Source organism: Python bivittatus, unplaced genomic scaffold, assembly GCF_059951505.1.
Source record: "Python bivittatus isolate LINGU-HERP-01145 unplaced genomic scaffold, Pbiv_v1 ctg000070_np1212, whole genome shotgun sequence".
Lineage (NCBI taxonomy): Eukaryota > Metazoa > Chordata > Lepidosauria > Squamata > Pythonidae > Python > Python bivittatus.
The window spans coordinates 8,691,529-8,708,406 of record NW_028277034.1 but is presented as its reverse complement, the minus strand read 5'-3'; the positions used below and the strand labels follow the sequence as shown (position 1 = coordinate 8,708,406).

Here is a 16,878-nt window from a genome sequence, read left to right as displayed (position 1 = left end):
CTGATTTTTAAAGAATTTATTTGCAAATCATGGTGGAAAATAAGTATTTGGTCAATATCAAAAGTTCATCTCAGTACTTTGTTATATATCCTTTGTTGGCAATGACAGAGGTCAAACGTTTTCTGTAAGTCTTCACAAGGTTTTCACACACTGTTGCTGGTATTTTGGCCCATTCCTCCATGCAGATCTCCTCTAGAGCAGTGATGTTTTGGGGCTGTCACTGGGCAACACGGACTTTCAACTCCCTCCAACCCCTTTCCATGGGGTTGAGATCTGGAGACTGGCTAGGCCACTCCAGGACCTTGAAATGCTTCTTACGAAGCCACTCCTTCGTTGCCCGGGCGGTGTGTTTGGGATCATTGTCATGCTGAAAGACCCAGCCACGTTTCATCTTCAATGCCCTTGCTGATGGAAGGAGGTGTTCACTCAAAATCTCACGATACATGGCCCCATTCATTCTTTCCTTTACACGGATCAGTCATCCTGGTCCCTTTGCAGAAAAACAGCCCCAAAGCATGATGTTTCCACCCCCATGCTTCACAGTAGGCATGGTGTTCTTTGGATGCAACTCAGCATTCTCTCTCCTCCAAACATGAGGAGTTGAGTTTAGACCAAAACGTTCTACTTTGGTTTCATCTGACCATATGACATTCTCCCAATCCTCTTCTGGATCATCCAAATGCTCTCTAGCAAACTCCAGACGGGCCCGGACATGTACTGGCTTAAGCAGGGGGACACGTCTGGCACTGCAGGATTTGAGTCCCTGGCGGCGTAGTGTGTTACTGATGGTAGCCTTTGTTACTTTGGCCCCAGCTCTCTGCAGGTCATTCACTAGGTCCCCCCGTGTGGTTCTGGGATTTTTGCTCACCGTTCTTGTGATCATTTTGACCCCATGGGGTGAGATCTTGCGTGGAGCCCCAGATCGAGGGAGATTATCAGTGGTCTTGTATGTCTTCCATTTTCTAATTATTGCTCCCACAGTTGATTTCTTCACACCAAGCTGCTTGCCTATTGCAGATTCAGTCTTCCCAGCCTGGGGCAGATCTACAATTTTGTTTCTGGTGTCCTTCGACAGCTCTTTGGTCTTGGCCATAGTGGAGTTTGGAGTGTGACTGTTTGAGGTTGTGGACAGGTGTCTTTTATACTGATAACAAGGTCAAACAGGTGCCATTACTATAGGTAACAAGTGGATGACAGAGGAGCCTCTTAAAGAAGGAGTTACAGGTCTGTGAGAGCCAGACATCTTGCTTGTTTGTAGGTGACCAAATACTTATTTTCCACCATGATTTGCAAATAAATTCTTTAAAAATCAGACAATGTGATTTTCTGGATTTTTTCCCCCATTTTGTCTCTCATAGTTGAGGTATACCTATGATGAAAATTACAGGCCTCTCTCATCTTTTTAAGTGGGAGAACTTGCACAATTGGTGGCTGACTAAATACTTTTTTGCCCCACTGTACAGTAGAGATATTGTTACAGATTTATTTTACAGTAGCCTTAGGTCTAGTTTCACACTGACCTATTTCAAATCAAACCCTGTTGAATTCAGCAGCATAGAAGTTTGATTAGCAATAATTGATTAAATAAATAAATAACTGTAGAGAAGTATAGGACTGTGCTATTGGCTTTCTTAATTGGGAATTTATAGTTGCCATAAAGGGAGTTCTATCTGTCTCTCCCCCGTTAAATAAAATAATGAGTAACAGGATTCCTTTCATCTCCTTTGTATCTCTGGTGCTTTTATTGTTTAAAAGAGGTGGGGGATATGGTCTTGAAATGCTAGAATACTGTACTGTAAAACGGTACTGTATAAATATCCAAGACTTTGCTAAACAAAAGTGTGTACTGAGCAAGCTGACACGTTAAGTAGGAAAAATATTAGTCTGTTCTTCAATCAGGAGGCAAAATTAGTATTCTATATATAGAGACCTAAGATGTGGTTTCCTGTTGTGCAACTGATCATTTTATATATATTTTCATATAATGATGAAAGTTAATTCTCTACTGACTGATAATTAACTTCTAATCTAAATCAGATAAAGTTTTAAGTAGATTCTTTTTAAAAGCTGTTGTGAGCTTTAGTCTTTTAAATTATCCTGAAGCCCTAAAGCTTTCTATACTGATTTTAATCACATGCACCAACACCCACTGGTGTTGATAAGGGTAAAGCTGATTAATTGTATGCTACCTGAATAGTAACACTTTCTTCATATGCTTTTGTTGAAATATTTGTAAGCCAGACTCTAAGAAAAGCTTGAGGATATTTTACGTTTGTAACCTTGTTCATGCCTAAACTGAATATTTGTTTGCCAGCTCACACTGTTGTTAGTCTAAAACTATTGAGAACCAATTTGATACCTATTAAAATCTATAAGAAAAAAATACCTTTTGTAAATAAGGCAGAAAAATACCTTAAAGAATGACCATGTCTATAATGTCTGCCATGTGTTTCTGTAATATATGCAAGGTGAAAAAAATCCTCTTAAATATAGAATATAAGATATTTTGAAAACTAATGCTAGTTATTGTGCTTTGGATTATTTTTATTGTTGGTGAGAGTCACAACATCTTTATACCATTGTTGTGATGACAAGATTCTCTGATTACCTGTGACTTGCTTTGAAACATAGTTATATCACATAGTGTGAAATTGGAAAATCTGTTCTGTATGTGTTCTAATGGATGTAACGGTCATTAAGTATATGAGTCTTCTGACGTTGTAATCAGATGTGATTCAGTCTGTTAAATATCCATGAAGCAACATCTGCTTCACAGAGTGACCTTCTGCTAGAGAATAGTTAGCATCTATTAGCAGATCATAGTGCAGATCTGCCTGATTTGAAAGGCACTAAACTAGGATAATCTCCTGCTGTTTAGCAGCAAAATTGCAATAATTTATTGCAGTAAAATAAAGCTTTTCTTTCTCTTTCTAAAAGACTCTTCATTATATAATTATAGGGATTATATGCCAAAACTTTACATTCTGTTGAAATTACCTGTTTAATTTCAGAATTGGCTTTAAAAAAAAAAAATCTAAGATCATGTTAGGGGATCTGTCATGTGATTTCCTGTAGGTGTTGATAAGAGTCATTTAAAAATTGAAATAAATTAAAACCAAAAGTAGTTGTACCATCTGCTGTATATTAATTAGATCTTTGCCTATCAAGGGTAAGCTTTTAAAGAATGTAATTGAAGCCAACTAATAGAATATATGCTGATATTTTAGAGAATGGGATATTAGTTTATGCTTTAGCTCTAGCAAAGGTAAGGATGATCTATAACGAACTTTAATTTTCTTTCTTCTCAGAGCAACCTCCAAATAACCAAGGCCAGTCGACCCTGCAACCTTTGCCACCTTCTCACAAGCAGCATTCAGCACAGCATCACCCATCTATCACCTCCCTTAACAGAAATTCATTGACAAATAGGAGGAACCAGAGTCCGGCCCCGCCGGCTGCTTTGCCCGCCGAGCTGCAAACCACACCCGAGTCGGTCCAGCTGCAGGACAGCTGGGTCCTTGGCAGTAATGTGCCACTGGAAAGCAGGTAATCCTTTAGGACCTTTAAGACTATAGTTATGCTCAACATATTAGAAACCTGGAATTTGTGCTTCCCTTGTTCTGTTAGCACAGCTGAAATTTTAATTTAGCATAGCCAAGTTCAGTGCTGTCACCTTGTCCCAAAGCTGACATTTTAATTTAACTCTTCTTATATGTACACAGTTCACACATAACACTAAGCCATTATGTAGTGTATTAAATATGGGGTTAGCATACTGTATGAACCCAGACATTGTGGCAGTTTTTAGGGCTGTGAAGGAATGTATACCTGACCTTGGGAATGGCGAAGGAAGGAGCAAACTATTAAGGGGGGGACATTCAGACAATATTATTCAGTCCAGAGAAAGAGGAAAGTATAAAAAAGAAACTCAAAATAACCATGCCTTGAATTTGTTTAGATGGGGCAGAGAAAAAACCTGCCTGACAGGCTTTCAAGATTCTGTTATTCTACTGTTCAACAATAAAGAGCATTCCTGCAATCCCTGCTGTGCCTATTTCTTGACCTTGCCTATCTCGAAGGGTTTAATACAATGTATGAATCAGACCACTCTCTATACAGTCACTGGGTTATCGTTATCTGGAAGCTTGCTTCTCCTTAATTTGTTTTACTGGGCTTATATGCTGGTCTAATGGTCAGACAACTCTTAGTTATCATTAAGAATTCTGCATCTTTGGTAAATAAGAATTATAGCAGTAGGATGATAATGGTGCTGTTAGAGAAGCTTGTATATCTTTTAGCAACATAGATTCTCTCTGCTTTTCCTGTTTTGCATGTAGTGCTTATTTCTGCTTGTCCTTTGCTTTGTATTTGGAGGCATTCTTTTGTTCTGTGACCTTTCATTTTTCCTTGGCTACCACTACAGCAACAAAAAGTTTGCAACACATTAAAGGCTAACAATTTGCTATCGCATAAGGTTTATCACAATCCATTCATAAGATGCATGGAATCTAGTCTTGAGAAGAGAATGTTATAAAACAATGGTTGAGTGGGGAAAAAATAGAAGAGGGAGAACACTGAAAACAGAAGTGAGAGAATAAGTTTACATAATGACCATAAACAAAGTATTATGTCAATGATAGTACATATTTTGGGACACTACAGTGGACGTACAAGAACCAGCTTATGCAAAAAATCCATTGACTGCCTTATAGGAAGAAAAGTGAGGTACAAATCATATAAATAAAATAAGTAGATGCTCCCAGTTCTCATCTAGAACATATCAAACAATCCACTGTTTACAATTAAGCCTTATAAAACGAACATATCTATTTGGACAGTCCATCAAAGACTCACTAAGGGATTTACCCCATGCTTTTCTCAAACTACAAACGTATCCAATTAAATTGAAAAAAAAAGATAAACCAAGCCAGGAATAATCTACTTAGAAGAGAAACGGAAAGAGAAAACAACAGAACACTATTTGTTGCCATAGAGCAGCCAAGTAAAACCACTCAACTATATCAGCAATATTCTACAGCCACAAAATGCATAATTTTATAATGCTTACTAAAATACTGAAACTCCTAAAGTGTTCTACCTTTTGATTTTTTTTTATTAATGTTATTTATTCTCCCTATTCCTATCAGTACAGATTTGATTCTGCCTTAGTTAATGACATTTATTTATTTTATTAATTAAACGAACTTATATAGCTGCTCATCTACCAAAATGAATTCTAGGTGGTGAACAAAAATGTCAGAGAAGTCTGCAAAACTGTTTCCCATTTTTTTCTAGTTCATTTGAGGAAGTGGGTTAGCTCTTGAGTAACTTTTTCCCACAGTCAGTATCCTTCAGGGACTTTTTCCATTGACGCTCAATAAATCACCTAAGGTGCTCAATGGATAAATGAATAAAAGCAATCCAGGAGCTGGTGTCTGTACGGGATCCCAAGCATCACAGCTATGCCGCCCACAGATTTAAGAGCTCGGTTCCCCAGAGTTACTTGCCAAAAAAGCCAAATCATAACTAGCAACCTAAAGGGACAGCGCAAACACTAGTTTACCTAGTGATGATGAGCCAGTGATAGTCCAAACTGAGAAAAGGCATCTCAGACCCCAGCAGGTACAGGATAATTCACAAGGGGTCCAATCTGTGAATAAGGCCTGAAAACTATTTCTTCCATTTTCACCAAAACTTCAAATATGGACATATGATCTCCCAGACGAGATGCAAGTGTTGCTGAGAGAGAACACCAATAAATGGACCAGAACACCCAAATTGCCAACAGTTGGTATCGGAGGTAGTTTACACAGTAGGAGATGAATCTCCACTCGAAAGCCAATCTGTCAGCAAGCCTTTCTTGGGAAAGAGACTGTTTGGAGAAGTAATTATATCAGATAAGAAGAAATCCTTGCCTACAGCCCAAAGGAGGAAAGAAAACTGATACAACAGAAATCCTGCATCGTTTTTTCATACCTAACAGTAAAACCCCTACCTTCTTTCAGCCTGTAAGCAGACAAAAAAATACATTGGAGATGCCCCTCTCTGAGGGTCCATCCTCAACAACCAAAGCATCCATCCAATAGCCAATATAAGGAGGCAAGAACCAAGGTATATGCTGCTTAGTATGATGCCATTATCTCCCAGGTGGCTGTGCACCTGCAGAAATTGTGGCACACTTGGAGAAACACCTGCCAGAAAAGATGGGCTTGAGACTCAGTAGAATATGCACTGGAGTTCACAGGACTGGAAGTTCACAAGAGTTCACAAAAGTTCACAAAAAAGTAAAATCCATCCAAGAACAAATGTAAATATTTCAGCATAATAAATACTTAACTGGAATAGGCATACCCAGAAAAGGTCTTCTCCACTGTGTTTTTTCTGTTGTTTGTACAGTGAAAATGAAGATCCTGAACCTTGGACCCTGGGAATAAATTCTTCAGGCCTCTCTGTGCTAAGTCGGTTAATTTTAATTATCAAGTACATTTAAGTAAGCTGCAGTTGATATCTAAGATCCCAGGTTCAGTTTTGACTCTTGGCTGTTTTTATACTTATTGTTAAATATATAACTTGGGCCTGTAAAGTCCTTAATAATACCCTTATCTTTAGGTTAGTTATGACTAGATGCCACTTAAGAGTCATTACTTTGAAATGGCTACCCATGTAAATTGTCTAAAGAAATAAATATTTAGAATTAATCTACTGTTCTACGTGTTGTGTAGGTTAGTAGGTGTACTGACCATGCTAGTCTCTTCTCTTTAGAATGAATGAATGCTTTCTTTGTTCGTTCTCTCTCTCTCTCTCTCTCTCTCAACTTGCTGATTTGCTTGAACTTTTACATTTGCCTAAACTAATTTTCCCCATAGCTTTTTAAGATGTAGAGATATACATTTCCAGAAAACTTAAAAGAATGGGGAAAATGTTTTCCTGGGGATTTTTAAAAAATGAGTATTTTTTTACTTATTTAGAAAAAATCCACCCACCTATTGTTGATCGTTAGTCAACAAGAGGAAGCAAGTCTATGAACAAGAAGAACTGAGTCCTTTCTCCTTTTCTGAAAATTGTCACTGCCTATGGAATAAGAAATGCATTTTTGTCTTTCCACTGAGCATTACATTGCATAGCTTATCCTAAAGGACTTATGATCTGAAGCTGCAACTATCTTTTCTTTCCATTTTAAGTATAATTTAAAATAATAGGAAATATTGCTTAACCCTTTTAAAAAGGGTTGGGAAAAAAAAGTTGAAAAAAATGTTCCTTATATCTCAAGTCAAGTATTAGTATTTGATTTAACTTTTCCCAAGTTAGTGAGTCAGCAATAGGTACAGTCTAAAGAGCAAATAAATGTGTACCACCTCTTTAATGGGTGGCCTTATAGATCTAATGGATTATTGGTTAGACAAAAACACCAACAAACAAAAACTTTAGACCAGTTCCTAGGCATGGAACTTCAGATAATCATGGATCTTTTAGACATAGTATGACTAACTCTGATGTGTTGTTTATCTTTCATTTTACCATAATACAGTGGATTGGATTGGCCTTGTTGTCACAGATTGATCAGAAAAACCAGGGATGGGCCATTCAGAATTTCAGTCTGGAAAGCAGTAATCCAGTGTGCATTGCAAATTATGATATGACCTAGTATTTGAGATGGACAGTTTAGCCCACTTGATATGTAGAGTTTAATAGGGCTTATGAACACTTGGTCCACCCATGTGACACCTCTGGTCTGTGAGTTGCACTGGTTATTAGTTAGTTTCTGGGTATAATTCAAGGTGCTGATTATCATACATAAAGTTCTACGTGGTTTGGGACCTAGTTATTATGGAACCACCTCTCTCCAGTTGAGTCTATCCATCCTGTAAGTTATGAGAGAGTGGGCATGCTCTGAGTCCCTTCAGTTAAACAATGCTAAAGGGTTAAACAATGATTATATGGGTTTCTAGAAGCATGTCTCCTCTGTCACTGCTCCTATTATATGAAGTACCATTTACCCAGAGGTCTGTGACCCATCCCTACTCTATTTTAGAAAAACATTGAAAATCTGGCTTTTCAAACAGGCCATTGGCCAAGGTGTTTTGTAATCCTGCTAAGGGTTGAGGTTGAAATTATTTTTATATACTTCTCCAAAGCATCACTTATTTTCTGTATTTGCTTGTTTTAATTGAGTTATTAAGTTACAGAATGCCTGATTAGGTGGACTTATAAATTTGAATATTATTATGTATTATTATTACATGTCCTCAACCTGCTCCAGGACTTTATGGTTAAAGTAGAAAAATATAACCAGAATCTGGGATCATGGTTTATAGTTAAGTTTCTTATCTTAGATATGGCTCTAGAAGCTGTCCAAGTGCACACTGTAAGTTATTAAACAATTACTGTTTTTCCCCTTCTAATCTCTGGACATAAATGCAGGAGGCCTCTGGATAGCAGGAATACAGGAAGCCATTAAAGTTCATTAATTATGAATTTTACTTGGTTTATCAAGATGAGAACAAGTCAGAGCAAACCTTACATTTTTACACTAACCCCATGTTCCAATATTATCTAGGAAATTAAAAGCTTTCATTTCCATTTTTATTAATTGAAGGGTGTTATATTATGCAATCCCAGCAAATTGTGGTTAATCTTAATTGTGATTTACTTAAACAAGCTTAATTATTAATATTGCTGGGTTTAGACACAAATCTGAGCTTATGACAAAAATTGAAACCAATGTTTCCAGTTTCCTCACTGGTACAATGAAGGAAGATGTATAAGTGTGTCAAAATATATTGCGATATAACATAACTTCTGAACTGGTCCATTATGTTTATTAGTACATAATGTAGTTTTGATTTTCAAATTATTACTTTTGTTTCTTTATCCTACTTTCTAAGAAATTCTTACATTAAGTTATAATTTATTTAAGCATCCTCCTAAATGCTTTTTTAGTTTTCTTCATATAATTTGTGTTTTCCTTAAAATTCAGCTTTTCTGCGTAGCTTCACTGTGCTGGATAAAAAGGATACAAATCAAATATGCAATAATAGTACTTAAACAATTTGTGCTTATTCAAAAACCTTGTCATTTAATTATACCATCATCTTGTTTGTCTGGCAAGAAATAGTTAAGAGCTATTTGCACTTCATTAAGAAAGCATTAAGAAGCTGCTTAGATCCTGAGCTTATCTTTGTATAGGGAGTGTGCCCTTCTGGTATTTTTGTGCCTAACTGCTCACCCCTAAAATCTTCACTTTATCCACTCAATTTTGAATCATTAAAGCAGCTGATTTTGGTAAAATATGGCAAATAATAATTTGCAAGCTGGTGAGTGCAGCTGCTTTAAAGCTACTTCTGGCTATCCCACATGCATGTCCCTGCACAGCCCTTTGATTTTGCTAGAAGTACTGTAAGTGCAGGCAGATGCACTCATAGACAACCAGGACGGTTTTTGAAACCTGTGCACAACACTTCCAAAACAGGCAGCTGCTTTAAAAATTCAAAGAGAGATGCTTTGTTTGTGCTTACGCATGTTGTGAAACACCTCTTTTAAAATCTTTGAACAGCCTGCTTGATAGCAGTTATCACTATAACATCACTATGGTAATGATTCTGACCACAGGTTACAGAGCAAACAACTAGTGTTTTCCTTCTTATCCTGTCCCGAGTTTTCATGACTCTCTGTAGTATTAGATTTTATCATCAGAAAAAAAAAATGAAAGGCAAAATTATCAAAATGCTACATGCTACATGAATTCTTTCAGAAAGGAATGCAAACATAGATCCACATTCCTAATTCTTCATTACAAAAGTGTCAGAAGGATTAGACACCTTATTTTCCCTTTCTGGGAAGGGAAAATCCAGGAATTGTGCCAAGCCAGGAATTTTATAAAAAGTGGAGAGTCAAAGGAAATATGTTTATTTACCCAAGGCTGCTGTTAGCTTTGGATGGGCAGCTGCGCAAGGACTGCCTTTCCATCCTCTTAACGAAAAGCTAACATATTCCATTCTATTGATAATGATTGGCTAAATCTTTAAATTAAAAGACTTATAAAATCTTTTAATTTAAAGATTTAGCCAATCATTAGCAATAGAATGGAATGTGTTAACTTTTTGCAATAGTTTCTGCTCTATGAGCATGAACATCTTTCTTCTGTGCAATCCTTCCTTCCTCTCATATTCTGCTAAAACAGATGTTTCCTTATCTTAAAGTTATGGCAGATGCCTCCTTATTTATAGTTAAACAGATGTCTATTTATCTAGAGCTAAAACAGTGGACATTTTATCTTTCCTATACACGTGTTTTTCTATATATGATACATGTTTTTCTTATTGTAAACATGAAAGAAAAATATTCTAACAAAACTAACATAGTTCCTTTCTGACACCAGAGCATAATAGCTAGGTATCTAAGAAAGAGGTTTCAGACAACCAGTCTCTGGAAGAAGGAATCAGAAGACCCATGTAGTTTGACAGGCATTATATAAATTAGTACAAAAACTATTACTGTATGAATCTCTATTAGAAATTTTCTTTCTCTTTGTTTAGTTTAATTTATTCCACAAAACACTTAATTAACACTTAATTGCTCCATTGAATCAATTATATTGTATTTGGTATAAGGGACAATTTGTGATCATTCTCAGTGTTCTTTGAGAGTAGACAATATTCAGGGCAATTTCCTAATGTTGAATTGTTTCCTTTCTCTAGATTCTACAGTAATTACTTAGAAACATGACACTGTATTCAATTATTTTTTAATTTTATTACTTTGCAAGGAGGAAAGTATTTAAATAATTAATGGTGGGCTAATATTTCAGCACATTGAATTGTTCAATTAGCAAGCTAAGTTTCAAGAAAGTGAAACTTGCTTATGAAAGGTTTGGAAGCCATAAAAACCTGATGAGGTAATATATGCTTTTATTGGTGTGATTTCCAATGAACCTCTGGAAAATATATTAATTTTTTAAAAGCAGGATTACATCCATTTATTGAAGGCTGATTCCCCACAGGAGTATAATGCAGTTGAACAGTATGTAAACATTTAGAAAGATAATATTAATGGGAAGGAAGAGAGGGTTTTTACCAGTCAGACTGAGCCTCCTGACATCTCTCAGTCTGTCGCAGCTGGAGAGTTCTAGTTCTGCTACCCAAGACTTCTCCCTTCAACCCACTCTGAGAAAAAAAGGGAAGATGCTATGGTGCTCTCCAACCAAAGAGTGGAAATATAGAACTTAAGAAAGGTTGTTTCAGTACTGTAACACAAGGGGTAGATATGTAGCTGTGCAGTTTTAATGAGAAATAACTTTATAAAACCTGTGAAGCAAAATCTTCATATTAAAAATTGTTGCTTAGGGGAAAACTGAAATAGAGGAAAAACAACAATCACACAGAAAGAATTTCAAGTGATATCAATACAGTAACCTTAGCTAAGATAGTTACCTACTCTCTTCTTAAATAACTTATTGAGTTCCTGTCAGGCACTGCAGCTGTCAACCACAATAAAAAGAAACCTCCTCTGGAAACTTAGCAAGTCCCAAAGAAAATCATTTTTTGGAGGGTTAACATACAGTCCATACTAGAGATTGCTGAAACTAAAAAACCTGTGCACACCAACGCTTTCTTAACCCCTCTTCCTTGCCCCCCTTCCTCCCCTCAGTTCTTCTGGTGCCTTCTCCTGTTCTCACACGGGTACAACCTTGGCATTCTTGAGTACTAGATAACAAGCCATCTGCTCTAACTACTATTCACCTAACCACCACCCCCCATGCTATTATGGCAGAACTGAGCAAGGTAGCTATAATGCTGGTTAATTGATTGCAAGGTTCTGACATTCTGCTCTTCCAGGAAATGAGAAGTTTTACACAGAAGAATATATCTGTAAAAGAAGAAAATATAAGCAAGACTACATTGTCACACATTGTTTCAAGCCCTCATTACATAGTTACATTTAGTTTGCTTTATCAGGATACTTTTTATAAAAGTCCTTAACAAGTTTAGGTGCTCTCACGTGTTTCTCATCTACCCATTTAGGGAAATGTTTCCATTGCACTAGAAACTGTAACTTTCCTTTGTGTATTCTAGAGTCCAGAATTACTTTAATCTTGAAATGTTGTTCCCCCTCAACCATCATTGGTGCAGGTGTTGGGGGAGAGGGGTGCCACTTCGTTGATTCTTTGAAAGGTTTCAACAGATTACAATGGAAAACTGGATGTATTTTCCTATAAGTGTTAGGCAAAGTCAGTCTGAATGAAACTGGTCCAATAACCTTTTCAATGGGTAATGGCCCAATATATATATGACCCAGGTTTTTAGATGGTTGGGTAGTTTTCAGATGTTTAGTTGACAGCCAGACTTTATCTCCTACTGTCCAAGGTTTTTCTGGCGAGCGCTTGCGATCTGCATATTTTCTATATTTCTCCCCTGCCTCTCGTAGTGCAGTCTCAGTTACTGACCAAAGTTCAGTCATTTGCTTGATCCACTCATCTGTAGCTAAATCTGGTGAATCCTTTAAGGGTAATTCTGGTATTGGTACAAAATCCTGCCCTGTTGCTATTTTAAAAGGTGTAAATCCAGTATTCTGGTGCACTGTGTTGTTATAGGCCACTTCAGCGAAAGGTAAAAGTTCTGCCCAATTATCTTGCTGATAATTAATGGAACACCTTAAATACTGCTCCAATACAGAGTTCAAACATTCCAAAGATCCATCTGTCTCTGGATGGTGCGAAGAGCTCAGTGCCTGGGTTGATCCAATCAATTTTATAAATTCCTGCCAAAATTTTGAGGCGAACTGGACCCCACGATTGCTGATTATTCGTTCGGGGGTACTGTGGAGATGATATATGTGTTGTATAAACAGTTTGGCTAACCGTTTTGCCATTGGAATAGAACTGCAAGGGATGAATTGTGCCTGCTTAGAAAATAGGTCTGTGACTACCCAGATCACTGTTCATTGCTTTCAGGCAAATCTACAATAAAGTCCATAGCTATTTGCTTCCACGGCTTGTTAGGGGTTGCCACAGGTTGCAAGAGACCCCCCCTCCCCCGCATTTCTTTGCCATGGCACACATAGGACAAGAGTTCACATATTCTGCAATGTCTTTTCTCATAGAAGGCCACCAAAACTGCCTTCGGAGAAGGTGTAATGTCTTTATAAACCCAAAATGTCCAGCAGTTTTACTATCATGCCCTCCCTCTAGGATTTCTTTTCGCAGTTTCTCAGGCACATATAATTTGTCTCCACACCACCAAACTTTTTTCTCCTCAAAGAATCCTTATTTTTTAGGAACCAATCATCGTTCTTGAGGGCTTTATTTAACTTGTTCAACAGTCCATTTTCTGGCACCACTTTTTGCTTTTTGCTCTGCACCCTGGTGATGGCCAGCAGCACTTCCTGGTTACCAGAAATTACTGGGGCAACGACTTGCTCTCGTTTGCTATTGTGCCGCAGCAACCTAGACAGAGCATTTGCTAGGAAGTTCCCCCCCCCCAGGAATGTATTTTAACACAAAGTTAAATTACTAAAAAAACCCACTGAACCTGCTTGAGGGATAATTTCCAGGGCGTCGTCAGAGCCTCTAAATTTTTATGATCAGTCCAAACTTCAAAGGAGTGGCATGATCCTTCTAAGAGATGGCGCCAAGTCAGCAGAGCCCAGCTGACCACAAAAGCTTCTTTTTCCCAAACCAGCCCGCGTCTCTCTGTTTCGGTAAATTTCCAGGAAATGTACACACAAGGTTTTAAGCAGCCCTCCTCTGATTTCTGCAGTAAAACCGCTGTAATTGCTACTTCAGAGGCATCAGCTTGAATTACAAATGGCTGGTCAGGATCAGTCCCCGCTGTAAAAAGGGCTTTTAATTTTTCGAATACCGCTTGGCATTCTTCTGACCAATTTAATGCCATTCCAGCCTTTTGAGTTTTCGTTTTTTCTTTCCCCTTAGTTTTTAACAAATCTGTGAGAGGCAAAGCTACTTGGACAAAGTTGGGTATGAACTGGTGGTAAAAATTAGCAAATCCCAGGAAACTTTGTAGCTGCTGCCGGGTTTTTGGAGCTTCCCAGGCTGTTACATCTCTCACTTTTGCCGGATCCATTTCAATGCCCTGTCGTAAAATCCGATACCCCAAATAGTCTACTTGCGTTTTATGAAACTCACATTTCGACAGTTTTGCATACAATTGAGCATCCAACAATTTTCTTAACACTTTTCTTACCAATTTTATATGCTGCTCTAGATTATCAGAATAAATCAAAATGTCATCCAAATACACCAGCACTCCCCTGTACAGAAATTTGTGCAGCACCTCATTTATCAATTGCATGAACACCCCCGGGGCCCCCGACAACCTGAACGGCATGACCCGGTATTGGAAATAACCCAGGGGCCAGCTGAAAGCAGTCTTCCACTCATCCCCTTCCCGGATGCGCACTCAAAAATAAGTGTCTCTCAGGTCCAATTTCGTGAATATTTTCCTTTTCAATAATTGTGCCATCAGGTCTTTCATCAGTGGAAGGGGATATTTGTTTTCCTTGCAAATTGCATTCAACCCCCAATAATCTGTACACAAATGCAAAGACCCACGTGTGATTTGGCGGGCTGTATGAAACCCCTAGCCATGTTTTTGTCAATGAACTCCCTCAAAGTCTCTAGTTCTTTGGAAGTCATGGAATACGTTTTCCATTTGGGGAATTTTGCCCCGGGCTCAATTTCTATAGCATAGTCCGTATCCCTATTGGGGGGGGAGTAGCTGGTCTCACTCAATCTGACCAAATACCACTTCCAAATCACGGTGTTGCTCCGGGATCATGGGCTCAGGAGATGGCTGCGGACTCTCGGTTCCCACTGCCGCTACTTCCCCGCTTTCTGCTGTTTCCTCTGGCCCGGGGAAGACCCTGTCTTCAAACACTATTCTGCCACTTCCCCAGTCCACTTATGGGTTTCACCGCCTGAGCCACAAGGCTCCCAAAATTAGAGGATGGGCGGCTATGGGGGCCACCAGACCTCTTAGTTTCTGTTGAAGGATACCCAGTCTCAGCTCAAATTCCTCAGTGCAATATTGCATAGAACCCCTTCCTGCTGGGGACCTATCTAGTTGACTGAACACCACGGGGGTTCTTAATTTCCACACTCACAGTCCTAGTCCATTCACCAGCACCGGGCTGATTAAACAGTGGGTGCACCCGGAGTCTATTAAAGCAGTCAAATGGGCAGTGTGTGGTGTTCTTAGGGCTCTTATTTTCACCTCCAGAGTCAGTAAACTCACCCCATTCTCCTCCTCATCTGTTTCCAGCTCCTCATTCTCACGCCGCTGCTCACCCAACTGCCCTCCAGTGTGCTTTAAGACAGATGGTTGGCATTTCCCACCACCTGAGCTACTTCCTCAGAGGACCCTTCGTCAAAAATCACCTGGTCTTGAAACCCATCACCCATTCCAGCCGCAGTTCCTTTTTTCCTTGCCCCCAGACCTTTCACTGACTTCCTGGATGGTTTAGCCTGGGCTGCTGGTTGCGGGGTGCTGGGTTTAGGGCCACTCGCTGCAAAATGCCCTGTCTCCCCATACTTGAAGCAGGTACGGTCTTTCAGACGCTTTTCGGGGGTGTCCTCTCTGCTTACCAGCCAGTTTCTGGTAGATGGGTAGTGGAGTGCTCGGGGATTTCTTGAGCCCAGGATCCACAGCCATCCAATCTGCTTCCACTTTCGCTGCCAGAGCAATCCACCCCTCAAGGGTTAACGGTCCCCACCACGAGAACACCAGCTGCCAGAGGTCTCGTCTCAAGCCCTTCTGGAAACAGGATACCTTGAACTGCTCCGGCCAGTCACAGAGTTTTCCCACCAGGCTTCGGAACTCCAAGGCATAATCGGCGACTGTATAGTTCCCTTGCTTGAGACTATGTAGGACAATTCCGTCTCTCATCATGGCACTTGGATCTTCAAATCTCCTTCACAGTGCCCTCATAAAACTTAGATGGTGAAGTTTGGGCGCTCGAGCTTCATGCATCTCTATTAGCCATTCCGCCGCCTGTCCCACTAATGTCCGGGATACATAGGCTACCCGCTGCATGACGTTCGGGAAGAAATGACCACAATTCTCCATGCAAATGGTCACACGAGCTAGGAAACTGGCCAGCTCCTTTGGGTTCCCTCTGTAGTTCATCGTCAGCCCCTACTCCTTCAGTGCCTCCGCTTGATTCGCAGCCAGCTGTGCAGGTTGGGGCTCAGCTGGCTGCGCTGCAGGTGCTGGTGGTGCTTGTGGAGTTGGTTGAGGTGGCAGCCCTGCTGGGATTCGTAGAAACCTGTCTCTGGCTTCCTCTGTCATCTCCTCTCCCTCTGGCACGCCACCCATTGCTAGGTCCAGCTATCGCGCTACCAGTGATCTTTGAACCAGCTCTCCTATCTATCTATTCTTCCCTCATGGTAATGATGTCTGCCTCCAGAGCGGTCACCCATGTGGACTCCACTTGACCCACTGCTAGGGACCACTGCTCCTCAGGTTCTGTGCTGAGGAAGGATGCCTCCCCATATTCCTCGAGCATCCTCCATGCCTGCATCTTTCGCCGGTCCCTGTTTGACCTCAAGGGTAAGCGAGCCATGGGTCTGGGGAGCCCCTCTATCTCTTCCTCCACACCGACTGCTACGCATTCAATGATCTCCTCCTCCATCCCGGACAGCACTCGCTAGCACGAGATTCGGGTTTTCCATGATAGGTAAACTGTAGCTGTAGCTGTCAACCACAATAAAAAGAAACCTATGGAAACTCAGCAAGTCCAAAAGAAAATCAGTTTATTCAGGGTTAACATACAGTCCATAGTGGAGATTGCTGAAACTGAAAAGCCTGCACATACCAATGCTTTCTTAACCCCTCTTTCTTGCCCCCCCTTTCTCCCCTCAGTCCT

The 16,878-nt window shown here is 39.7% G+C and overlaps 1 protein-coding gene across 13 annotated transcripts in view; it reads left to right on the top strand.

The window, feature by feature from the left end:
* Positions 1–16,878, top strand: part of TENM3 (teneurin transmembrane protein 3) — a 470,513-nt gene that overhangs the window by 306,750 nt on the left and 146,885 nt on the right. For all 13 annotated transcript variants that reach the window (XM_088131934.1, XM_088131955.1, XM_088131950.1 and 10 more), the window contains one exon: positions 3,309–3,546. In XM_088131934.1, coding sequence (XP_087988060.1) covers positions 3,309–3,546 — 238 coding nt within the window. The remainder of the gene's footprint in view (positions 1–3,308; positions 3,547–16,878) is intronic.